The sequence below is a fragment of the Motacilla alba genome, chromosome 1 (assembly GCF_015832195.1).
Source record: "Motacilla alba alba isolate MOTALB_02 chromosome 1, Motacilla_alba_V1.0_pri, whole genome shotgun sequence".
Taxonomy (NCBI): domain Eukaryota; kingdom Metazoa; phylum Chordata; class Aves; order Passeriformes; family Motacillidae; genus Motacilla; species Motacilla alba.
In genome coordinates this window covers 101,405,081-101,431,572 of record NC_052016.1, presented here as the reverse complement: position 1 = coordinate 101,431,572, position 26,492 = coordinate 101,405,081, and the positions used below count along the sequence as shown (strand labels likewise).

General features: G+C 35.1%; 1 protein-coding gene across 1 annotated transcript in view; it reads left to right on the top strand.

Moving 5' to 3' along the window:
• Positions 1–25,857, top strand: part of PRKX (protein kinase X-linked) — a 56,286-nt gene extending 30,429 nt beyond the window's left edge. The window contains exons 3-9 of the mRNA XM_038140142.1: positions 71–334; positions 7,043–7,162; positions 12,902–12,997; positions 16,590–16,647; positions 18,708–18,785; positions 21,150–21,298; positions 22,121–25,857. Coding sequence (XP_037996070.1) covers positions 71–334; positions 7,043–7,162; positions 12,902–12,997; positions 16,590–16,647; positions 18,708–18,785; positions 21,150–21,275 — 742 coding nt within the window. The 3' untranslated portion in view covers positions 21,276–21,298; positions 22,121–25,857. The remainder of the gene's footprint in view (positions 1–70; positions 335–7,042; positions 7,163–12,901; positions 12,998–16,589; positions 16,648–18,707; positions 18,786–21,149; positions 21,299–22,120) is intronic.
• The last annotated feature ends 635 nt before the right edge of the window (positions 25,858–26,492 follow it).

Sequence of the window (26,492 nt, the reverse complement as noted above, 5' to 3'; positions counted from 1 at the left end):
CAGACATTTACTTGTAAAGCAAATCAAACACATTATTTCTTTATTCAGTAAAACAATACTTTTGTTACAGATTTTGGACCAACCACGATGAACGTTTTTTATATATGTTAATGGAATATGTGCCAGGAGGGGAACTTTTTAGTTACCTGCGCAACATGGGGCGTTTCAACAACAGCACGGGACTGTTTTACTCGACAGAAATTATTTGTGCAATAGAATACCTGCACTCCAAAGAAATCGTTTACAGAGACTTAAAACCTGAAAACATATTACTAGACAAAGAAGGACATATCAAGCTTACTGACTTCGGATTTGCAAAAAAACTGGTGGACAGGTAAGTTGGGTTTTGTTCTGGTAATTACATTTTGCATGCTAAACAGTTAGAAAAAAATGTTTGATTTCAGGTGCTCGGCATTTGATTTAACACTCCATGTGGTTCACACATATCAAATCCCTTAATATGAAGGAAATGATAATCTTTAAATGGCTGTATGGGAAGCAGTATTACCGCTTAGGTATAACCAGGAGCAATATCACACATAAGCAATGTCAGAAAAATATTTTATATAGCTGGTTTTGTATATTTAAGTTTTCAGCAGCCATGTTGTAAAAAGGGAGTTCGGGAAAATAACATGAAACAAATACTAAGATACAGAAATTAAACCTCCATATATACTGAATATGTTTTATAACTTATATTTCCTTATGGAGATTTTTGAAGAGTGATTTTAAAACTGGATACAGACTTTTCACTAGCATGTGGCAAAAATGAAACTGCGAAAACCTAGATAGAAACCATAAGGCCAGCTTCAGCAGAACTGATTTATTTAAATCCAGCTTCTATATTACTGTCAGCTTTAGGTACATATATAAGTTTTGATAATGCAGAGGCTTCCCCTCCCCCAGTGATTTCTCTGTTCTGTCTGAACTACTCTTCCAAGACCATAATACATTTTTTTTAAGAGTAAGCAAGAGCATTAGGATTCAGGAAGAGGGAGGTAAAAAGCCTGTTGTATCAGAAGAGTGTTGTGACAAGGTTTGATGTTATGCCTTTGAGTCATCTCTTGAGGGAGACTGTATTTGATTGTTCTGATTGAGGCAGCACAGTGCTGATTTAGGTGTTACATAGGTGCTCATCCTCTTCAGTCATCAACCTGTTTGATGCTGCTCTAGCCACAAACAGGTCTGTGTTGGAGGAGAGTTCTACAGAGTCAATTTGAAAGGAGAGTGTGTGGGTGAGGTTCCATAGTGATGCAGAGTCGCCAGGCAGGTGCAAAGGAGGACTGCTTTATTGCAAAAACCAGGCCTTTTTGAACAGTTAGTCCACTATCAGCTACATACAATTAAATCATAACAAACATAATTCAACCACCATACACCACAATGGGAAAATGCCATGGTTACATAACTTGTTTTTCTACCCCTAATTCAGCTGAGTCTCTTTCCACAGAACTTTCCTAGTTAACCAAAGTAACAGGCCCGAGCCATGATTTTACAAGTCCTTCCTTTTGTAAGGTGTTACTTATCGATAACAAGAGTGGATCGGAGGAAGCTGCTTAATGCATCCCTTATGAAGTGAAAGTCACATGAGACCAATGAAATCACAAAATAGAATCAAAAGTTCTATTTACCTTTAAGGTCTGAAAATCTGTTTTAAAACCGTAGAGTTTTATTGTGAGTATATGAGTGCAGTTTCCACTGGCCAAGCAAAAAGGCCTACAAATGCTGGCCTTTCATTTTAATACTTTGTTTTTAAAGCAAAAGAACTTTTTGCAGGAAGAGCTAACATACTTGTGTGTTAGAAAGTAGTACAATCTCTTTATATTTGCTCTTTATATGTAAATACTGCCACTTAGTGGTAATTCTTGTTTTGTGTTTCTGTGGGTTTAAGGCACAAGAGAAGTAACCCTTCATTAAACAAGGTGATAGTTCATATCAGTATATTTTTCAACCTGGGAGATGAATCTCTGTGAGGAAATTTGTTCAATATATTTTAGGATATCAAACTTAGTTATCACTACTGGTTTTAGTTGGGTTTGTATTTTCCATATTGCTTGGGGGCAAGTGATCAGTTTGTGTTAAATCATAGAAGATTATAGTAGTTTTATATTCATAGCTGATTTTCCTTTGAAGATGCAACAGGGTACATGCATGCAGAACATAAAATTGAAATGAGCAAAAAACATTATCAGTTAGAGCACAGGTGGCAAAGATTGTACGGGTTGCACCTATGCAACCATTTAGTTTTTTGTGTTACTGGATTTTTTTTTTGAAACTACATAATATTCTCCCCACTAGCTGAAGTCATCTTCACAATGTTGGTTTTGTCACTGTAAAAATACACAGTTATCAACCCTTTATTCACTAATGCACTCCAGTAGGTGCTTTTGTTTATGGCATGGCCTATTTGATCAAAATTATAGGAGATATTGTCATTTTTATGCATGGCAAATATCTGTACACATGAACCTTGTTGTGCCTGGGCATCAGTGAGTGCATAGATGTGAGCATATATACAGCATACATGAACGGCAAAAACAAGACATGAAGTATTTATGTTCTTCAAACATTGTGAGGTAACATGCTCTCAGGATCAGCAGAGACATTCCTAGAAAGAAGACCTAATACGTAAATGAAAACATGGTCTGCAGAACTTTGGAGACAATCCCACATTCCAGATACATAATACTTCACATGAATGATTCTGTAGTTGCCTTATTGAGGTTTTTCTGTAGAAATTTTCCTTTCTTCCTGCTGCCATGTGTGAAGTGAAGAAATATTCACGATGTCCCTCTACAGTTAAGCTGCTCTTCAGAAAGAGTGTCTGGCTCGTAGCTCATGTTCCCACTGTGGAAAGCAGCCTGCACCTGTACCTTCTTGTTAGTACAATTTCTGAAGTGCTAGACTCTAAAATATTTTCTTTTTAGAGACAGAGGAAAGAGAGGAGGTTTTCTTTGCTCCTTCTGTTCCTTGTTGGTATGTCCTTCTGTTTATCCCTGTTCCTCTCTTTTCACTCGTAGTATACGTTTAAAAATTCTAAATTTTTCTCCAAAACAGTGTGTCTTTGCCTCAGCTGCTGTTTATTTCTTCTCTTTTCCACCTTGATGTTGCTTAACTGAAGACTTAATAACCTTTTCAGTTTCTTGTAAGTACATTCATATAAAATAGATGTGCCACTACTTCTATAAAAGGGTAATGTCAAGAAGAAAGTTGGGGAGGGGGTTTTTATAAATTACTGTTACCTGAAGGCTGTAAAAAAGATTTCCTTTGAACTTTACAACTGTTACATTGGTAGACCTTTCTCTTTCTGAAATGTGTATACCACTTTTTGGGTATAGTATTTTTATTGAAAAATTTTTCCTGTTCTGTTTTCCTTTTTTGTGTGGTTTTTGATTGGGATTTTTTGGTTTGGGTGTTTGGGGTTTTTTTGGGATTTTTTTGGGGGGGTTGGCACTTAATTCCCATGTTCTTTCAAAGAAGCACAAAACTAATCTGCATGGAATTTTATGGGTCTTCCATGGACAGATTTCACTCAGGAAGTTATAAACATCATAGGTAAAATTAAGAAATGAGTGACCTTTTTTTTCCAGCATGTTATTCACTGTTAATTTTAGTTTATTCAGTTTACATTCCTAAAAAAGAAATTTACCTCTGAGTCTTTCTAGAAATTTGAAGTGATTAATCTTAAACATATTGGGGATAGTTCTGCATTGTTGCATAGGGTGGATGTGCCTCATGACTGTTCCACACAGTGGACTGAAGAGAGTAAGACTGTGTAAGACACAGTAAGTCTACTTTGCGAAGTGTATCCTTTGTCACTGTAGAAGCAGGCAAGAATGTCTTTCAGAACAAATTTTTGTTGGCTGGATGCGAAACAATCTTTGTTAAATATAGTTATGGAGAAACTGCCAGAATACCAAAACAGATGTTGTTAATCTGGCTCATATGCAAAAAGCTTGTCAGGTACACAGAGATGGATGCTGAATGGTGTAGAATGCTGAAACACATTAACCATCAAGACTGAACTTCTTCACACAGTACTCTTCAATAGTTTCACAAAATTATTTTGTAGCTTACCTTTTCAACCAGAGTAGATTCTACAGGTCATGTTTTAAAATTACATATTCAAGCTTATCAATTAGTGCTTTCTTGTATTTCAGCTTTTATCTTGAAAATTCACAAGAGTGAATGTTTTGTAGCAGTTTGAAGGGAACATTCTAGTGTTACCTTTTTTCATTGTAATTTATCTTCAAATAAGTTATCTGGAATTTCAGATAAATATGCAATAGCCATAAAAGAGTAATGATAAAAAAATAATTTAAAACATTATCTTTTTGTGGCATCTACTTGATGTGTTTTCCAAAATACTAAATAGTCTGTTTCGTGACCAAGAAAAGAGGAAACACAGGTCATGATATTATGGCACAAATGCACATCTTAAAAAAAACATGAGCTTCTTCCAAGTTTTTGTGTAGTTAGTGAACATACATTTTGTGATGGAAATTAAGGAAGTAGTTAATGTGGTGGTAATAAATTTTATTTCCTAGTGCAGCTAGGAAACTTCCAAGTTAGATTGGCAAGTTACATTCACAGTTTTCCTCTTGTGTGAATAAAAGCATGGTAAAACTGTCAGCTGCTTTGTTTGCATAGCTGCCTAAATCAGTATGATTAAGTCACATGACAGATACAGCTTTTTAAATTTGTGAGAGGGAGAAGTACTTAGTTTTAAAAGATGACAGAACTTTGCTGTTGTTCTTAATTCTATAGTCCTGATCTAGGTAGCTGCTAGATGGCAGTAGTGTAAAGCAGCACTGTTTGTATAAATTCAGTATGCTTGATTTGGAAAATGAAAGTTTATATTTTTTAGATAAATTAATGATCAAAATAAAAATGTATTCTTCACATTTAAAAATGTAGTTTCAAGAACCTTGAAGCACATTGGATGCAAAGCGTGCCTAATGCTTCTGACAGTTTAGCTGGAGTAATTTGGCTTTTGCCATAGTAAACTGAAGCTTAAAGAAATCTAAAGTCAAAATTCTTCATCTAAAGCCTTAACTGACAACTGACTGCAGCTTCCCTTCCTTTATCTTATATTTGTGAATCAAGGCTAAGGCTTAAAAAAAACCAACCAACCATAAAAAAAAATACACCACAAGCGCCCTTTAAAATACTGCAAGGAGTTGTAGAATATGCTGAGTTGGAAGGAACCCATCAGAATCCTCAAATCCAACTCCTGGCCTGGCCCACGATATCTCCAGGAGTCACACCATGTGCCTGAGAGCATTTTCCAATCACTTTTTAACTTTCTTAGGCTTGGTGCTGTGATTACTTCCCTGGAGAGCCTGTTCCAGTGCTCAACCACCCTCTGGGTGAAGAACCTTTTCCTGATCCCCAACCTAAACCTCCCCTGACTCAGCTTCATTACGTTTCTTTGAGTCCTCTCACTGGTCACAAGAGTGAAGAGATCAGTGCCTGCCCTTCTGCTTCCCCTTGTGAGGATGTTGAAGGCCACAGTGAGGTCTCCCCTCAGTCTCCTCTGGTCTGAACTGGCCAAGTGCCCTCAGCCCCTCCTCATAAAGTTTCTTCTCCAGACCCTTCATCATCTTCATTGCCTTGTTTGGGACACTCTGTAGTAGCTTAATGTCTTTTTAACATTGTGATGCCCAGAACTGCGCCCAGGGCTCAAGGTGAGGCCGTGTCAGCGCAGAGTCGGGTGGAACAATCATCTTCCTTGCATTCTCAGAAAAAAAGGAGTTGAAATAGTATTACTTCTAAAGGTGACTGCTGTTCATCTTAATGCATTTGTTCAGGAGTGTGTTACCAGTTTGATTGGAGAAAATTCTTCCTCTCACAAACACTCAGTTTTTTTGGTGCAAGTTAGATATCATGTGCAGTGACCATTTGTGATTATATTCTTTGTCATATTTTAATAGAGCTCCTTTTAAAATATGGTACAGTTTTCTTTCTTATTCGGTGCTGGGATTTCAATTTCTCTTGAATTGGTGAGCACATTTTCAAAGTTTCATCTTCTGACTTGCTGCTGCGGAAGGGTAATTTATTCAAAATGAGAGCACATATTTTTCTCAAGTGTACATTTAAACCTACATTTAAACCTTAAGTAAAGGGAGTGAAGCCAGCAAGTTCTACATGGGCGTTTTTACTAAGAAAAGTTCACATTTCTGGAAGAAATTATTTAAGAATATTTTTCTTTTCAAATGTAATTTGGTCTTTGTAATCATAACTGCTTAGCTTCAGTTTGTTTCATGTCTTTAAAGAACTTGAGCTTCAATTAGTTGCCAACATAAGTTTTATTCTGACCTTACCATAGAAAGCTATGACTAAAAATGACTTTAAAATATATCACAAAAAGTATTGCCTACTTATCTCACACTTGCTTAACTACACCTTGTAAATATTTAAAATAACTAGAAATGCAAAATGTTTCCCTTTTAATGAATATTGTGGAAGTGATGACAGATGAGATTTCAATACTATTTGAAAAACTTTACTTAGATTGTAAAACAAATCTTTGTGTATGTTCTGTTATTTACTGATTTAAACTACTACTGCTTTAAAAATTAGCTCTTTCCCCCTTTTTTTTTTCTAAATGAGACTTTGTTTTCCTGGAAAAGGCTGTTAAGCTAGTCTTCTGCTGGGCCTGAAAGAAGTAGTCCATGAACTCCCACGGTCTGTGGTTTACAGAGTGAAAAGCACTGTTAATAATTCAAAATAATGTATAGTCTAATTGGTAGAGTACCGCAGCACCTGCTGGGAAACTCAGTGCACAGGTATTTTCTGAGACAGGAAGTTTCTTAATTTGCATATATTTCTGTTCCAGGAGAATTGGAGAACATTAAAGCAGTCTCTTTAGATCTTGTAGAGGGCTTTCTTATTTCTCTGTTACTTTGTACAGTAAATACATAGGTATATGTTGTGTAGTTTTTATGTGTGGGTTTGTTTTTTCCTGTAACTGTTATTTTGGTCCCGCTTTGATCTGCTTTTGTTGTTTGTTTTGTGGTTTTTTTCCTTCTTTTACAACCAGAACGTGGACCCTCTGTGGCACTCCCGAGTACCTTGCACCAGAAGTTATACAAAGTAAAGGCCATGGAAGAGCTGTGGATTGGTGGGCCCTAGGAATTCTTATATTTGAGATGTTGTCAGGGTAAGTGATAATTACTATATCACAGCAATATTATGTAATACAGAATTATTTGCTAGTTCTGTTTACAGTATTTGGATTAGCAAATTTGGGCTAAACTTATTACTGATTTACCGGTTTAATTTCTGCCTTTGAAGAAAGGAATTGGGAAGCTTTACGAAACAACATATATCCCTTGTTGTGGGAATGTTTTAGGGTTTTGAGTTTGTTGGTTTTGTTTCTTGTTTTGGGTTCGTGTTTTCTGTTTGGTTTGGGTTGGGGTTTTTTGGGTTTTTTGTTGGTATTTTTTTAACTCAAGACTTCAACCGCTTCTCTTTTCTTCATGTGTTTTGGAAATTCAGATTTTGCTGAAGTTTAGATTTTTATTCACCAAGTCCTTTACATTTAATGGGTAAACAACAGGGCTACTTCTGTAATTAATTTCCAGCATAGGGAAATCCTAGTTGCAGTGGGAGCTTTAGTCTGTAAAAATGCATAGTGGCAAGTAGGAAGACTTTTATTAATACAGTTTGTATTACAACTGAACCCTGTTTTTTTTTTTTTTTAAACCAGAGGAAGAAGAACAGTGAAAAGCTTTATAGGTCTCTTTGAAATCAGTTTGCTCAAATGCTGCTTTTGCTGTTTTGGAATTTTTTTGATAAAGCAATGTTTTCAGAAGATACAAATTCAAACTGAAGAAACTGTTTCTGGCATTTATATAATTAACTGTTCATTACTTGTTAGTATTAGTTAGATGAAAGTAATTGTCTCAATTTGCTCTGATTTCAAAAATTTTTTAGTAAAATAAAAATCTGATTTAGGTAGAATGTGAAATTGTGTGCTACACAAGGCATCTGCATGGTTTTCTTTTTACTTTTTTTTTCCTTGGCTGTGTTGTTTCAGGGTACTTGAAAAAAGGTTTGTATTTTTGAAAGCAATTGGCTTTGCCGTGGTGGGTGCTATAAGACAGATGCAGATGAAAGCAAGACTTTCATAGCTTCTGAAGGAATATAGTCTATTTCATCAGTTTGATTTCATAGTTATACCTTCTTCATAGTTTCATACCTTTTGCCTGGTACCTGGCTCAGTGTACTCTACACCTTCTTGGTCCCCAGGTGCATCAGGTGTCCTCTGTGGCCTTTTCTTACAAATCTGCAGCCTTGTAGAACGGTCCAAGACACACCAAGTAGTGTCCTTACTTGGATCTATTCATCCTTTTCTCTGTGCATTTTTGTCATTTCAAAGTGACTTTGCGGGCTCTTCCAGTGTTTGGATAAGCTTGTAAGCTTACCTGAGCGAGTAGCTCCCCTGATGAATGAGTGATCACTTCAGAGCTCTAATCCATTGTGGGATACTGCTGGGAAGTTCCCTCAATGGCAACACAGCTTTACCTAGCACAGCATTGCTACCCACTGCTTGCCTTCTTAGTGTCCTGAAGGCTTGCATATGCATTGACTTTGAATCTCATGGCAATTTGTAGGCAATAAACATAGTTGCTGGCTGACCCAAGCAGACTTGGCTGCCTAGTCTAATATGAAGTTGTTATTTATGTAGGCTGATTTGTACAGGGACCAGGCTTCACCTTTTTTCCATTGCTTCCTGTAAGGTGAGCAGCCCAAGTTGGTCAAAAGAGTCCTTCTCAGACAGAAAAAAGAGATTCCCAGCAAGCTTGTTGCCACTAATCTTAGTCTTAGCAGGAAAACTAGATGTGTCTGGGCTGTAATATGAGCACAGGTGCTGCAGTCACCCAGCTGTGATCTACCTTCCTGCCATGGGTTTCAGTGGGACCACTCTCTGTTAGGTCTGTGTGGTCTCAGTGCAATGGATACTGGACCTTATTTATTTGCATGCCTTACAGAGATGTTGGGAGGATTCTCTCCACTAGACCACTAATAGAAATGTAGTTTACAAAGTTAACATACTAACTACAGGTGGCAGTCAAGCAAGATATTTGGACTCATTGAGACCTCAAGACTGCAGGGTGCTGAAGTAACCTCAAGACTGCAGGGTGCTAAAGTATGACTTCTGTCTATTCTACTGAAATATGACTGGTATATATTGTTCAATAAAAAAGGGAGCAGCTGCTGTTGTTTCTATGTAGGATCTTCTGCGTCATGATACTGTCTGGCTCAAGGGATGGGACCTGGATTTCAGATGGGGGGATGGGAGGGTGGTGGCTTAATATGAACACTTTGGGTGTTAGAGACTTTTAACCAGTAGAGATAGCTTACACTGTCCTGAAAGTCAAGTGAGGTTTTATATAGGCTGATTGGCAGAGCAGCTGTCTGTTATGTGTGATTTGCTAAGGTTTTTTTATTACAGTACTTGTATAGACATGTTCTTCATAATGATTGAATGCTGCTTTGGATAGGGACTGCATCCAACACTAAAAAATTAAACACAACAGCATTCAGTCATTTTCCAAAGCTGGAAGAGGGACTCCGTACAAGCTTGTTTGGGGTGTTTGTGTTTTGAGGCTTGTTTTTTGGGTTTTTTTGGTTTGATTTGGGCTTTTTAAAGATGGGTTATACTACTTTCTTAGGATTTTTTTTTTTTAGAGATTAAAGGAGGGCAGGGATTATTTTATCAGCTTTTTGCTGTTCCTGGCAATAGTGTTTTGAAGCACTTTTCCTCACCAGCTCAAGATCTGGCTAGGTATTTACTGTCAAGGCTTTTATTACAGAAGCAGTCCTAGTTAAGTTTATAATTCAAAATTCAAAGAAAATGTAAGAAATCTGAAAATATTTTGAAGGTGAACAAAACCTGACTTCAAGACTAAGTTATTGTCTGCAAGTAAATTAATGTAAGACATTTGATAGTTATTTCCTGAAGTTAGTCTCTCTGAATCCCAAAAGCAATTGAAAAGAATTGGTAAGTGTGTGTGTAAGGAAATGGCCTCTCTAAAAGCAAACAAACAAACCCACACCTTCCTGCTCCACAGTGTCTTATTTCCCTAACTTAATCTCCGGAGGCCCATTTAATTCTTCTGCACAAACCAGGTTTAAGGCAAGGTCCTGTTTAGGTTTAACATAGCAAGATATAGAAAGGGGAAGGAACAGGGAGAACCAAGGGTGAGAAGAAAACTTAGAGATGAATAACACCACGTTCATTGAGTTAACCTAAACAAGCTAAACAAACTGTCAATATGAAAACCTCTATTTATTTTGTGTAAATGAGATCTGTTACAATTTAATGCAAAGAAAAATATTGTTATCATTTAACATTAGATAAGTTAGGTTGTAATTGTATGGTTATCAGATATGCAGCTAATACGAATTTTGTATATTAATATGGGGTTTATGGGGTTTTTTTGCTTTGGTTGTCATATGTGATGTGCAGGTCTGACATTTTAGGTAGGTTAATAGTTCCTGTCTGCAGTTTCATGTTCTCAGACCTGTGTGTTTTCCCTTGAGGTTTTACAACTTCTGTTCTTCAGACTGTCTTAGAAACTTATGTCCATTGTTACGCTTCAGTTACCAGAAGGAATGGTTTGCAGCTGTTCTCTCGTTTACAGAGATATTTTTTGTAGCTTCTTTTCAGCTGGTGAAAAGGCAGCTGTTCGTATTTGTGTTGTGGTGTGAAGAAAGTCTGAAACTCAAGGGAAATTTTGTTGATTTATTAGGTAGCTTCCAGCACAATACTTGTGTTGTTTTGTCTAAAATCTGTGCTGTGTTGAAGACTGACATTTACAAAAAGTGTCAAAATCAAGTTAGTTGGTTTGTCCATGACAAAACTCTGGAATCTTTCAAAGTTGTTGTCATTTTGCATAGAGTTCAAATGCACTTTAATGGCCATAAAATTACTATATAGAAAACTGTGATTTAAGTTTTTCACAAGAGGTCTAGACATAGTAATTTTGGATTTTCAAAGTGGGAAAGCAAATTAAAACAATGCAATGTAAATATGAAAAAAATTATATGTACTTCTATCCTTCTTGATTTTACACCTCAGTAATATACAGTAATCTGCTTACTGCAGCTGGTAGCTTTGTAATACATAGTTTAAAATATCATTCTAATTGCTTTATGCATTTATAGATTCTAACAGGTAATAAATAGAAAATTGGTTTTGTCAACTTGCTGTGGAGAATGTGAATGATATTTATGTTGCTTGACTAAAAAAGACAGTTTATATGATAGCCTTTCTTGTGTGGGAAAAACTTGTACGTGTTAAATAGCAATCATGTTTTCCTTGTTCTTTTGTGTCAAAGCAGGAATTTTTTAATAGCACAAGTATTATTCCTGAGATTCTTCTACTTTCCAGTTAGCTGGGAGTAGTTTTTCTTAAAGAAATTACTCTGACTTTCTGAACACCAACAAAAAATGTCCTTTAGTCTTTCCATAACCATATAGGTTACTCATGCTTTTCAGTGCTTTGAATTATTATGTTTTTTTGCCATAAGCATACAAACACTTTTACTTAATTATTCTGATGGAATTTGAATATTACTGTGGCCGAAATTTACAGTATGTCAAAGGGAATGCTAATCCACTTGAATAATGAAGAAATTGATACTTCTGAAAACATAATGGAAATAATGTATATTACTTGTTGAAGAATAAACTAGTTTGACTACCATAAAATTTAAAAAGAGCCTGAAGTGAAGAAGAGTTGTTTTCATCCTTGTTTTTGTGCTATCAGTGATTTCCAAAGCCACAAGCGCTGTATTTGTGTGTGTATGCATACAGTTAAGTTATCTGAGAAAGTAATTATGTTAGGGAGATGTGAAAATACTTCAATTAAACTGTAATAGTGGTTGGATGTTTTTAATACAGTCAACACTCAAAAGCTGCAGGTTTTTTAATTGTGGGCATTTTGAGGCAGAAGCATAGTAAGAAGGTTTTTTTGGTCACGTTACGGAGGGCAAAGCAGGACTGAGATTACTGACTGAGTTACTCCGTTCTCTTGGAAGGCTTCCTGTGGTAACTTTTAAGAGCATGATTGACACACAGAAAGCTGTCAGCACTTGGGCTCAGCTGCCTGGACTGGCTGCACTGGTGCACCTCTTGCAGCAAACAGGGATGTACTGTACTATTAAAGGAAGCACAGCAGAAAACTTTCTTACTGTAGCTGTAGAACAAGAAGTAGTCTCTCTGTTAGCTCATAACTTCATAAAGAATTTCATGGAAGACATAAATGTAGAATTTTAATTACATGTTATTTAATATTCATCATGGGGAAGATTATGAAATGAAAACTTTATCTGTCCCACACAGAAAGGCAGCTGCACGTCAAGAGTTGTGAGCAGTCTGACTGTTTCAAAAACATTATCTAGCAAAACATATACTTGAATTCAAGATGTACAACAAATAACTGAACTGGATAATGTATTCATGTGTATGTCCTTTAACACTTTAGAAAGATACTGGTAAATAAGGGTGTGCCGGCAGTTACAGGACAAGATCAAAAATGGTAATGCTCTATTGGAGAGTATATCCCTGGGTTTTAGAGATAAAAGCAAAACATTTTTTACTTTCAACACTGAAATATTTTTCATAAATTATGTAGCAATTTTCTATTTTTCTATTCTGTTGTTATATTTAAATTCTAGTTCTGCATTCAGTGTGTTGTGTACAAAAAATTTTTCTGTTTTACAATGGCAGCCTTAAATTGTTCTTCAAGATAGTACTTGATTGGTAGTGTCCTACCAAAAAGAATAACATAATCAATTATTTCTGAGGAGAATTGCTGTAACATGATATTGCTTATAAAATTTTTAGGACTTCTTTTTCTAACATCTGAAAATTTTCTGTATTAAAATAGGTTTCCTCCATTTTTTGATGACAATCCATTTGGTATATATCAGAAGATTCTTGCTGGCAAAATAGATTTCCCGAGGCATTTGGATTTATATGTAAAGTAAGTCCATGAGTCCCAACACTGTCTTTTCTATTCTAAATACCTCCTGAGCACTGTTTCTAAAAAATCTTTCTAGAAGACCTGATTTCAGATTCTGCTTTTCTGAAACATCATGTTGGAAAATATTTTATATTACGTTTACACTTTCAGTCCAAATCAACTTATATATTTTGTAGACTTCAAGGTGGTGATACAGTTGTAAGATAATATCTGACTGTCTTTTCTGTATGTTATGGGATAGTAAATGCTTTTCCACCTTGTGGAAACTCCATGGCATGTCCTTTAAGAAGGTCAGGAGGAGAAATATGAGGAGATAATCTGAGCAAAAATTAGGAGAGCAGGAAGAGAACACTGAACTGTTTCTATCTATGGATACATGCCACTTGAATCACTCTCAGCATAATTACTTGAACGAACTCTGGTACTTCAGAAGTTCTAGTGTAAAGTCAGCTTAAATTCGTGATAGCAGGGGCCCAGTTCAATATGGAGTATTACATACACATGTAATGTGAGTTTAATTCTCAGTATTTAGCAATTGTTAAAAGTGTATTGCAGATGAAATAAGTTTTTTTTTCCCTATTTGAAAATTCCATAACTGAAATAATTTTTAGTAAACATTAAAACTGAGGAAATGCAATTATAAAGAAGTTTCTCCTGAATGAGACTTGAATGAATGAGTGAGGGAGTGAAGACAGGAAGTTATTCCTATGTTAATCACTTGTGATGTTTTGATGGTGACTTCAGAAAGGCACTTGCTTACTGTTGCTTCTGGGTAAACAGATGCAAGCAAAACTAATCATTTGAGAAAGTTTCTTTGTTTTTAAACAAAGAAACCTCCACTGAATCATCAAAAGCACTGAATGAAGCATGTCTGCTTCCCCTTAGGCTGACTAGTGTCTCATATTTTTGTGTCTTTGTAGCAGTTTTCTCTTAATAGCTCCACACAGTTTACAGTTCAGTGTAGTCTCATTTTCTGGTCTTCCTGATCCAATTGGTCTTGGAAAGAAATCTGATTATCTCTTGTAGTATTCTGTGCACTGAACTATAATATTGTGATCAGAAGGGGGAACACCTCAAATTAGGTTGTCATCACTAACAGCGTATCCAATATAGTGAAAGCAGTTAAAGAGACTAATAACCCCCTAGCCTCCTTTTATCCAGGCTAAACAATCCCAGCTCCCTCAGCCGCTCCTTGTAGGACTTACCCTCCAGATCCTTCACCAGCTCCATTGCCCTTCTCTGGACTTATTCCAGCATCTCAGTGTCTTTCTTGAAGTGAATGGCCCAGAACTGGGCACAGGAACACAAGGTGTGGTCTCACCACTACAAGTAGAGGGGGCCAATCACTGTTCTGTCCTGCTGGCCACACTACTTCTGTGGCTTCACTTGCTTTCTGCAGTGGGTTGTGAACAAAGTGTCTTGGATGTCAGCCCCTCTTGCTTCTTTTAAGCCACAATATGCAGAACTGGAAAGTCCTTGAACATCTCTGCATCATTAACTTAAAGCAAGTGCCAAGATTATTTTGTCCATTTTGTCCAATGAAGGCAGTCTGCTTCTTACCTTCTAACCCATCTGTTTTCCTGTCATCCAGACTGTGTCTGAAGTATTAGTGCTATACAGTGTTTATGTCTCTGTTCTGAGGCAGCAAAACTGTTTCCCTTTCTGAACTCTGAGAGCACTTCTCTCCCTAGGGATATGTACTGCCTGATCTTACAGGCATTTACATTTTTTACTCAACTATGCCCTATCACCCTCCTTTACTCCTTACTTTCTGAATTTGTATCACTTTTGCTTTCCCTCATGGTGCATGAATGTTGCTCTTCCTTACTGCTTTTTTTAACTTTTCTTTGCAAAGCCACTTTTGGAAACTTCCAAACAAAATGTCACTGTTGCAGCATTTTACTGATTATTGGTCTGCAGAGACCTTCATGTAGAATTTGATTCTCAAAAACATACACCAGCATATATATTGAATTAATTTTAACATAATTTTTAAATGATGTTTAGAACCAATGTAATAAAGACCTACTAAACTATCTATTATTTGTTTCAATTCAGTGGATATTTCACTGTTCCAATGCAGCAAGTATCATATTTAGTAACAACACTGTATCGGCAAGTAAGCTCATCCCTTAACTGTTTTATGATGAATTTTTGAAGCAAGCCAAGAATGATCCATGAAACGTTTTCTTGTTTTATAGGAATAGGAAAGTGTCTTTGGCCATAAACTCTGTGAATCTCTTTTTGGGTTTCTGGATTTCTTTTCAGTCCTACTTCTGTTTTAGGTGTACTTGTAGTCCTCCTTGTAGCCTCTTCCATAATGAATGGTCTTCTTTGTGAAGTAGAAAGGGATATTTCTGCAAAGGTGACTGTGAAAGGAGTTGGTCACATGATTTAATCTAATTGAAATATTGATTATCTGGTATAATCACAAGAGTTTTAAAAACTGCTTTCTACATGGACTTTTTTATTCATATATCTGGTAATTTAATTTTTTTTCCTGTTGAATTTTAGAATTGTATTCCTGCCAAATGCAACAGCTTTTTAAACAGTCTAGCATATTCAGTTCATATGTTCTTTCTGCACACACTTGTGATTTCAAGGATAGGTAACACAATGCTATTTTTGGGAGGCATAGTAGACATTACAGGTAAGGATGGAGAGAGGCAGGTGTGTCATTGTTATTTTTGTGTTCTTTTCTGTAAATAAAACAGTTGAATTTTTTTAACCTTTGTTATTAAAAATTCGAACTAGCCATACTCTTTAATCTCCATCATTTCATGCTGTATGTCATCTCTCTTGTTATAGAAATAAGGATGGTTAAACTTTTGTTCTTTCTTGTCATTGGTACTTCGTGCAATTAGTCCAGAATGCCAGTTTTCTAAAATCAAACAGCAAAATAATCTTTGAGATAAAATGTAACTGCTTATAGAATAGGAAGCCATATTTTCCTTTCAACTCGTAAGTAATCAAGCTAATTCCATAAATTATGATACTTTTGGTATATGTCATAGTTCTCTGGGGATTAATATTTGAAGTACTTTGCTATTAATATGGAAGAGTTTTCTGTCTGTAAACTTATTTCAATCTCTTAAAATGTTGATTTAGTTTTATGTGTAACTGCTCAATGAGTCAGTGAGGCTTTTTGTTTTCAATTAATTTATAAATGTTACTAGTTTTAAGTAGATGACTAGTTCTTCCATGGTTTCCCTGGATATTTAGCATAAAGATGAGGGTGCAGCTTTATCTGCTTTTTTAATATATATTAGTGTTGAGTTCTGACAAACAAATTGGAGATCCATTTTGAGATTTGGAATGCCAAGCAAAATGCAAAAATACAAAGAACAAAATGGTCCTACTTGGCAAGGGGCAGGGGAGGAGAGAGAGAGGGGCTTTTTTTCCTTTTTTTCTTGGAAGAGTCTAAAAGAAATCTGCAAGAATTCTTTTGGATTCTTTTTTATTGCTTACTCTTAAATGCCCTAAAATATGAGGAAATGAATGGTCAAAAGGAAGCATGTCTATATTCTGTAACACTTGACAGTCAAATATAAATTACTTCTGTTTAACAGAGAACGTGTTTTCTCTACTTCAGAGACCTTATTAAGAAGCTGCTTGTGGTTGACAGAACAAGACGACTAGGAAATATGAAGGTCAGTGTAAAGTCTTTAGTGTAACACAGCACAAGGTTGAAAGAATTCTGTAGGAAAGATATAAACCAGCTCTTCATAGAATTTTTGGTTTTATAAGCATGAAACATATACATTTGCCCTTACAATACTTAGGTTCTGCAATCCTAAATGCAAATTTACCTGTGTATTTCTCTGTTTCTGAAAATCATTCCCCTAACTGGATGAATGCTACTCTTCATGGTGGTTTTCCTCTCTCCTCATCACCACCCTCTTCATTAATGTGAAAACCTAGATTAGACCAGAAACATGGTATTAAGTCCTGTAGTGCAGGGTGCCAGCTCATTTTGTCCTTTTTTTGTGGTGGTATTAATCCCAGAAGGACCACTAATCAAACTTAAGTGTTTAAAAATTATTTTAAAAGTGTAAGGATTATTGTCGTACTGTGATATTTGGTCATTGTCTTGGCAGGGCTGATTAAGCACAGACAAATACTCTTCCATTACGAAGATTTATTTACCCTAATCCCAACAGATTTATGAAGACAAAAGATACTGAAATTCGCTTGTATAATCTTTCTGTTTGGAGACAGCTAAAATTTTTGTTTCTCTGGGGAATGGATGTTAGAGGTTTGCTTTTTGGCCCAAAGCACACTGAATGGTAAACATAGGTGAAGATGGTAAAAGGTGCACAGTAATCCAGGGTTTTCTTAACATATTAATGTAAATATAAATGCTTTAACCAGCTGTCCAGTGTTTTCTTTTGGAGCCTTTTTATGGCACAAAGTTAGACTGGTAAGAAAAAACAGGAAATAATGTTTTTCTTATCCTTCAGAATCCTTTGTAGTCTTTTTCAGGAGGATTTCTGAAGCTGAAAATTTTTAAACTCATTTACCAGTGAAAACTTTTTTATCTTTGGACAGTTCTGAAGGGGAAAGCAAGAACAAAAGCAAATCTTGACTTGTTCAAACATGGGCTTTGGTAAATGTGTTTGGCTGGGTTTTGTGTTGTTTCTGGGGATGTTTTTAGTCCGTGGCTGCTTAGGTTTGTTTTGGGGTTTTCCCTACAATTGACTAAAATTCTTAAATCAAAAACAGTTCTAATTAAGAGCAGATTTTGGGGTGGGAGCTCTAGGTCAGGCTTGTGTCTGATCCTCTTCCACTGTCATAATTGTTTTAAAAATATGTAAATCCCACTAAACATTTTCTGCTGAAACATTCAGTCAGATCTGTTTTTGAGGGAACTACGTGGTACTGTTCTCCTTGATGCCTCATTGGATATGAGCATGGATAGTTCCACTCCACATAAATCTGAAAAAACCCAAATGTGTGATAATGCTTGGTTTTGTGGAGCTGTATGTGTTATAGTCTTGAGTGCTGTGCTTTGATCAGGCCTGAGACAGAGAACCAGCCGTTTTTCCCCAGTGTTTAATGCCTAGAGAACAAGTCTGTGCTTGAAACAAGCTTAATCATGAAAAAAGAAACATTTTTGTTTCTTAAATGCATTAATAAAACAGGCACCCCAGTCATTACAAGGCAAATACACCTTTAGCTGTATATCTAAAATGAAAACAAATGTTTTAATATATTTACTTTCGTAACAGTGCTGAGAACCTCTTGCTGTCAGCACTAAATGTCTGTAATATTTAAAAAAAACTATGTGCTTCCCAGGTATTATTTTTATTTAAAACACCATCAACCCTCAGTTATTTTTTTATAGTGCAAGAATTAAAAAGTATGTCTGAATAAAATGCATTCTCTAAAATGTTGGTGAAGACAAAAGTAAGTAGGACTATAATGAATGGGTTTGTGGGTACTTTAAAGCCTGTTCTTGATCTCCGTTGTGTCAGAAGAATGCTAAAAACAGCCAAAAGAACTCCCAAATCAAAATTACTTTGGTTTTATTGCTGGAACTCAGGACCTACTGGGGAATTAACACTATGAATTTATCCTTTATAATCTTTTAATAATTATAACCTGAAAAAAAGATAAAAGGATAGACCTGATATCCCAGTCCTTATAATGAAATACCTGGTTTGGCATACATGTAGCTAAAAAATACTTCTTTTGCTTTCTTTCCTTAAAGAATGGAGCAGATGATGTGAAGAGACATCGATGGTTCAGGTCTATAGACTGGGATGCTGTACCTCAAAGGAGACTAAAGGTACATTCTGCAAATACTGTATAGGACATCACAAGGAGAATCATTGTTCATTTAAGCTGATCTGTTGAAGGTTTGTTGGCTGTTGCATCTGTGTGTTTGTGTGTGTATAACCACATGTCTGTATGCACACTGAGTAATTAAATGCATATTTTCCTTTTTGCAATGTGGAGTTAATTGTATGAATGTCTGTTTGCATTTTTGTCTACATACGAACTGTCTAAAAAAAATCCCTGCTTTAGTTTGCTGAAGATAATTAGTTAATACAAAATTTAGTTTTTAGGTTTACGGTTTTGTAAGTGATTACTTGTTGTGTTTTTTTATTTGGGGACATGGAGGGGATTGCTAATTTGAATTTGTTGGTTTGATTTTTTTTTTTTTTATTCCCTTGTCCTTACATATATGGAAGTATTTTACTCTGGGCTTTAAATTTTTGTGCCAAGTTCAATTCAGGTAAATGTTTTAAGAAAATGTAAAACACATGGGAGTAGGAGGAATAGGGAAGGTGAAAGAGAAGGATTTATGAATGTAATTCCAACAGACTTTTTTATAGCACTGAATTCTAGTATTGTATGATGGCAGATGTTTGCAAAAGCTATCAACACTAGAAAATGCTTTTTAAAGTCCTTTTGAAGTAAAACTGCCTTCTCTCTTCCTCAGAGTTCTAACTTGTACAATTCTTTACAGCAGTGGTTTTCTGTAGCAGAAGCTGAGTTACCACATGCAGTCAATTAAGTACCAATTAAATATTTGTTTCTCTTTTCTTTGCATTAGTTTCTTGCTCTTTAATTCCAGGTAGATACCTTGAGCTCTTGCAAAAAAAAAAAAATGAAAAGACATATTAAAATGTTCCTGATGTATTCTTGTAAACAATATCTAATACAAAGCTGTAGATGACTTTTCTCTTTAAGAAAAATAAGTTTACAGTGTTTTAAATGTGTGGGTTTGTTTTATTTTTAGTCATTACTGCAACCAGTTGATACTTTATGTATATGCATTGTAATGAAGTCATGTTTTTCTAGGTATTTACTATAAATTCTGTTTACTGAAACCTGCAAAGAACACAAACTAGATGATAACCTGTTAAATAATATATAAACTCTTAAGTTTATGATAACCAAAGCAATAAAAAACAGGATTAAAAATGGTTGTTATATGTACAATCAAATGTCTCAGGTCCAAACATACTTTAGTGGCATTTTCATTTTAAAAATTAATCAAAAAGAGTCACCATATCATTCAGATTATTATGAATACAGAACTTGTTTATTAATCTTTGTGATGGTTACATTAAGCTCTTAGAAGATGAGGTGGTGCTTAGTAAAACTTAGGAGTAGGGATGTGAAGCGGATCAGAATTTTACTTGCTTGTTTATAGAGGCAGCTATGTTCTTCAGAATTTGTGATTTCATACTGATGAAGAGATTGAAAATATGAAATAATGCACACAATGCTCCATTTTCCCTGTAAAAAGTGTGAATTTGTCTATTATATAAATTATGCATTGATTCATGGTCCTAATAAGGTCTTAAATATCAATAGCATATAAACAATAGCAATGGCTGAAAGGGAGAAAATTGTTTCATTAATCATCCTTTCTCTTTTTTTTTCTTTCTGTATGTCACTTCACAAAACTGTTTTTTTCTGCCAGAATGCTCACTGGGAGGAGGGGTACCAGGTGCTGCCCACAGTGGAGCAGACATTTCTCAGGGGCAGAGCAGATTCTGCACATTTTCCTTCAGCATCTGGGCAGTATTACTGTAACTGCCAGACACAAAATTAGGACTCTGCTTTTGGCTGAAGGTTAGAAGTACTATCATACAGGGACCTGTCTTTCCCATTGAAAGCCTACTGTTGTTGACATCATTTTGAAAAGCCTGAAAATCAGATAAGATCAGATAAGAGTTATGGTGAAGCAATTTCTTTACCTGCTTGAATTTATTGATAGGTTAGGAAAAAACACAGTTGGTAGACAGAAGTTAGTAATTTCAACCTCTTTAAAAGCAATCAACCTATTTGAAAGCAGTGAAGAGGAGGCTTTTTTCCTTCAACATGGTAGCAGTTTCCCATGCTGCTGTGAAGACTCTTAGTTGAAAAGAAGCTAATGCTCAATAAAATAGTTATCTATATAAAACGTATTAGTTATCTAAGTGTCTTTTAACCACATTATTTAAGTGTAAAATTGACAAAAAGTAGGATTGTGTATGTGTTGCTGCAATGGCTTCTCTCTCGTGCCATTCATTATTAGGGAAAAGGTGAACTGTAAATCTGTACTCCATTCGTTTAATAGATCTTTTACAGAATAGTATGATGGAGAGGAGCTCATTGAAGAAACTACTAACATTTTTGTTGTGCTTCTTCTGACTAGCCTCCCATAGTACCCAAAGTATCCAATGATGGGGATACTTCCAATTTTGAAGCTTATCCTGAAGATGACTGGAACAAGACACCTCCGGTACCTCCTAAAGATCTAGAAATTTTCAAGAACTTCTGAGTGTGACATCTACACTCAACAAGGTATGTCCAAATGTCAGGAGTGCCCTTGAAAACATTGCAGACCTGTGAGTAAGAACCATATGCAGAATTTACATTTTCTGATTTATAATGGGTTGAAGTGCCAAAAATTATCTCACAGGATTTGGTTTTCTACATTCATAAAGGTTTATTTGCATACAAATATTTAAGTCCTTCTGTGTTACTGTGATATTTTAGTAAAATCCTGTTACTAGGATTTTCTTCTGAGAAGCTGAGAAGCCTCAGAGAGAAATGTAAATAACAATTATTTGATAGCTGTAGAATGTAGTTTGGAGATGGTTTACTAACAAGTGTGTCTTTGATTAGTTTCACATAAATTGTTTCTATTTGATGACTAATCATTGGTTCAGTTGTGTCAAGGCTCTGAGCAGTTACGAGTATTTGTTATAATTTCATTCAATTTATTTCTAGCTTTTTGACTTTTCCTTGCTCTTTCTTTTAGTGTAGTTTTAGTATAGCATTTTAATATAATATATACTATAATATAATCAGCTTTCTGAAACATGGAGTCAAGATTCTCATCTCTTCCCTTGTCCTGGGGACACTTGAACACAACCACAGTTCTGTCCTTAAATTTGTTTAAATAGTATGTAAAAAGGAATACCTAGATTGATTTGACAGATAAAGAAATGTGATCGTTCTTAACTGGAAGGTTTTGCTACTAAGAATGCAGACTCTAGAGGAATGAGATTGTCAGATTAATTCTGTACCATGGATATTCTGTCTTACAAATGTGGTATGTTGATACTTGTTACTGAGTTCAAATAGTCCACCTTGAGTTTGTGTTGTCTTTTTTTGTCTTAGAAACTGGAAGGAAATTAAAGTGCGAAGAGCAAGTCTGAAGAACAGTGGAGTTCAGATATAAAGGAAGATTTTCTTTGTGGCTAAGAATGATACTGCATTCAGATATGTGTATTAGTAAATGTCAAAAAATATGGAGGCAGGCAGGAATAATTTTTTGCTGTAAACATTTGACTTTAGTTTATTAAATTGTAATAATGATAGTCTGCTTCAGAGCAGACTGACTAAAATGATATTTTTAGGATTATTTTTTTTAACTTATGGTTGAATTAAGTTTCCTGCTATTCCCAGATCCTTTTTGCATAGTTAACTCATAGACTTAATTTTATAAGTTTATACTAAAGTTGTGTAATTAAAAGCACAAATTAGTATATATGTATATAATGGATACAGTACAACTAAAGCACAGGAATTGTGCAAAGGTGTAAATTTTTGTACTTTGCAGAGTCTATGATTTTTATTTTTCAAATAATGTTTTTCAAGAAGTTCTTTAGGAATAAAAGTCTTAAAAAAGGATAAATGAGTTTTTCATCATCTTATATACATTTTATAATTCTTTGTAAAAAACAGAAATAATTACGTTTTAAAAAATATTTGTACCTAAAATTTCCAATGCCTCACACTTACAACCATAGTACTTGAAAGCAGAAAGACCAGGGCATGTTTTATTGTTGTTAAAGATGTATCTTAATGGCTAATTTATGAAGTTCTGTTACAATTATGTCTTTTTGAAAACCAGAATTTTGAGTGATTATACACGGTCTGAAATGAGATTCCTCAGATGAAAACTCACTGTAAACATGCAAGTCAGTCCATGCTGATAAACGGGCTTTAACTGGCTCTAACAGGAGTTGTTCCCTCACAAGTCTGTTGTCTTCTCCAAATGTAAAGCATGAGCCATAACAGATCTTTTCCATTAGTGAAATAGTTGTTGTTGAATGCTGAACACTTCAGAATATCAGAGGGAAGACTGAATACATAGTACAGCTTATTTTTCTGCTCCTCCTTTTTTGAAAATGTCCTAGTCCCTGCTGCCAGCAATTTCATGTGTACAGAGTTAAAACCTTGGATGCACAGAGTCTCTTTTTCATCATCTGTTAAGATCTTTCTAGCAGCTTGAGCACACTTTTTTGGAAGTATTTGCAATATTGCTTAATTTTAAGTAGCACTAAGTATCAATATGTACATAAGTATGTATCTCTATGAATGTACAGAAACATGAAGGTAGATTCAATACTAGGCAGAATCTCATTTTTTCATGTTACATATTGTGATACTTGTCCTAATATAAGGGAGTTGATTTTGAAGTGCTTCAATTACAAAAAACACAATTATATTTTTTAGGATATTGGTTTAGATTACTTCTAGTGAAATTACCATATTTAGACCTTTTTTTTTCCTCAGAACACATCAGCTGTCTGGAGTTTGACTATTATGACTTATGGTTCTACATAATACTGTTTAATTAGACCATACTGACAGTTTTTCTCAAAACCTACTCTCCACATTTTTGATCTGAAAGCGATAAAAAATGTAGGCTGAAGATTTGTTTTTCTAAACTAAATCCTGAATGCCTGCAAAGTAGACACTCTAGTAATTGCTACTGAAATTACCATATTTACGATTTTATGGCAGATCTGTTACTGGAATCTCCTTGTGGAAAAATGATCTCAATTATTTTTTGTTTAAACAGTACAGAAATGTTATTGAGAACCTGTAACTTTTAAGATACTAGATTTCTTCATAAAGCAGGTCTTACTAAAAGAGATTGTGCATTTTTGACAAGAGTTATACAATGTGTAACAAAATCAGGATATTTCAAAATGATAATTCTGGAATATCACAAAGCTGTCTTGATGTTATGGAAGTTGATGGCCCCAGCTGCCACTCAGTGAATATTGTGTAGGAATGGATAATGAAATACAGGACAATCCATAGGAAATTACAGTTTTAACCTAGTGTAAGTACCTTATTCTCTTGGAAAAATGAACCTGGCCCACTGTATTTCTATCTGTGGAATTAGTTATTCTAAATCAATTGGAAAAACTGAAACACATAAAACACAACTTACCTCGTGTAAGGGGGAGCAAGCAGTTAGGGAGTTTTAATGTTTAAGTGTATGGTATTTTATGGACTCTAAATACCACGTACATCAATTTCTTATTTGAAAATTTACATACTGCATGAAAGTGTGCTAAATATAGGATTTTTCTTCACATTTCAAAGCTGCTCTGTGTTTTAAGTCTTCAGATCTGAGGAAATGAAGTTGAAATTGAGTAATTTGCCACAGTGGTGGTTAGAAGTTTTGAATGCTTGAACAACAGGAGATAGTGAATTTTCTTTTTATGACTCTTATCCATTGCTGGCAGTGGATGCACTGACACTTATTATGATGGAGACTAAGGAAGTGAATACAATGTTATTAATGAAGATAATCCATTGACTTCACGTTGTTTCCGAGCCATGTGTACATACACCTAACTACTGACCTCGTCAGCATGCTTTCTAGTACAAAACTGCTTTCAATTTTTTAAAATTAAAATACTGAAGTAAAAAATAAAGCCAAAACATTTTTGAAGCATTAAGAGATCAGTTATTTTCTCTACAGTCCTGGACTTAATGAGGTGTTATTACCTGGCTGTTTTATTTATTTGCACAAGTGAGTCTGCTTTAAGTCTTCACTGGGACTTCATGGCCCGCTAATGTAGTTGTCTGAGTGCTCATGCAGGTAAACACTGCACTAGGAATTCTGGATTTATGGATTTTTTTAAAGAAGACTAGAAGATTTTTTTTAGTTCCTATTCAAGTAGGGTGTTCTCTGAAGTTCATTTTATTTTGATTCTTTCTGTTAATGTGTACTTTTGCTTATAGACTGTTGCATAAGGACTGTTGTCTTGCAAGAGAGCCCATAGGCCTTTGATATTCTACATCAGTGAACAAGAATGTTAAGCATTAAAAAAACAATCTTTATTTTTAAGTTTTATATATATATATTTTTAATTGCCCAATCTGAGGTTTTAAGTGATAAACATGAATTGTAAACTCAATGCCTTGTAACCAAATGATATAAATGCTTCATGATTTCAATGAAGAACATGCTGTAGATTTTCCTGTAAATGAGCTTGATCAATGAATATGTGTGCTACTGAGCTTTAACTCATGTGATCTTCCACTGTAGAAAGTCATTGTTATGGATCAAATATAGGTACTAAACTATGTTTAAATGGATAAACAGGGATTTTACAGTTTTGAAAGCAATGAAGATATGGCTGTTCCTCAGCCCATCTGCTTGCCATTCAGAAGAGTTGTGATGCAGTGCTTCCTATGCTATAGAATTATTTTTCAGCTTTCAATGACTGTAGCATGATTCCTTTTTGTACTGTACTGTGTACAGACTTCCCATGTTTTGCACTTTTCTATGGCAAACCTTGACTGCTTTATAAATACTCTGTTGTGTAGTAAGTAGTGATAGTGGTAGCAGGCATTTGTGTGCTGCATACTCAGTTTGGACTGCTCGACTTGCGAGGTTCACTTGGGCTAATCTTGTGTGTTGCTGGTTGCTTGTTGTAGCTCATGTGTAAGTACTGTTCAAGTTACAAAGTCAGCCCTCATTGCACAATGAAAAATCACTGTGATCTGTACATAAACCCTAGTAAAACTTTATTGCTGTTTAATTTAATGTAATATCTGTCAAATCTGGATTCATTTAATAAACCTTTATATCTTTTCAAATGTTTAAACCTAGTTTGCTTCCATTTATGCTAAAGGCGATTGAGGTTCTTATCCAAGAAAATGGTGAAGGAGAGATGAGAGGAACATAGAAACAACTGGTCCTTCTTTTCATGTTTTAAGCCTTTTCAGAGCAAGACACAAGTGTTGGAACAGATTTCAGATGGTGTCAAAGAAGCACCAAAAATTATATTTTCAAAACTATTTCAGGTAGTCCACCAACAATCAAAAGTGTTAATTTGAACTTCTCATTAACCTTTGGTTATATGACCCTAATTGCTTTGGCATTTTCATAACTTAGTGACCTGAACACTGTCCAGAACACTCAATCAGTTTGTTTAAACATTGAAAAACATTCTTACAATGTCTACCCAACTTACCCTTTATTTTGTCTTCCATCAAAACTTGAAAAGTTAATTTTTAATAAAATTTGTTTAGCTGTTTAAATTCCTTCTCTTGGGTCAAATGTATTTTATTTCTTACCTCCTCAATATCATAATATGGTGATAATTACATAGTCATAGAACCTACTGGATACAGTTTGGGCTAGTTAGGGGTTCACTTGTTAAAGATGGATTTTTTTTTCTGCTTGGCTGCATTCTAAATTCTGTGCATTGATGTTTCTGTCTTGTAAACCACTATGTCA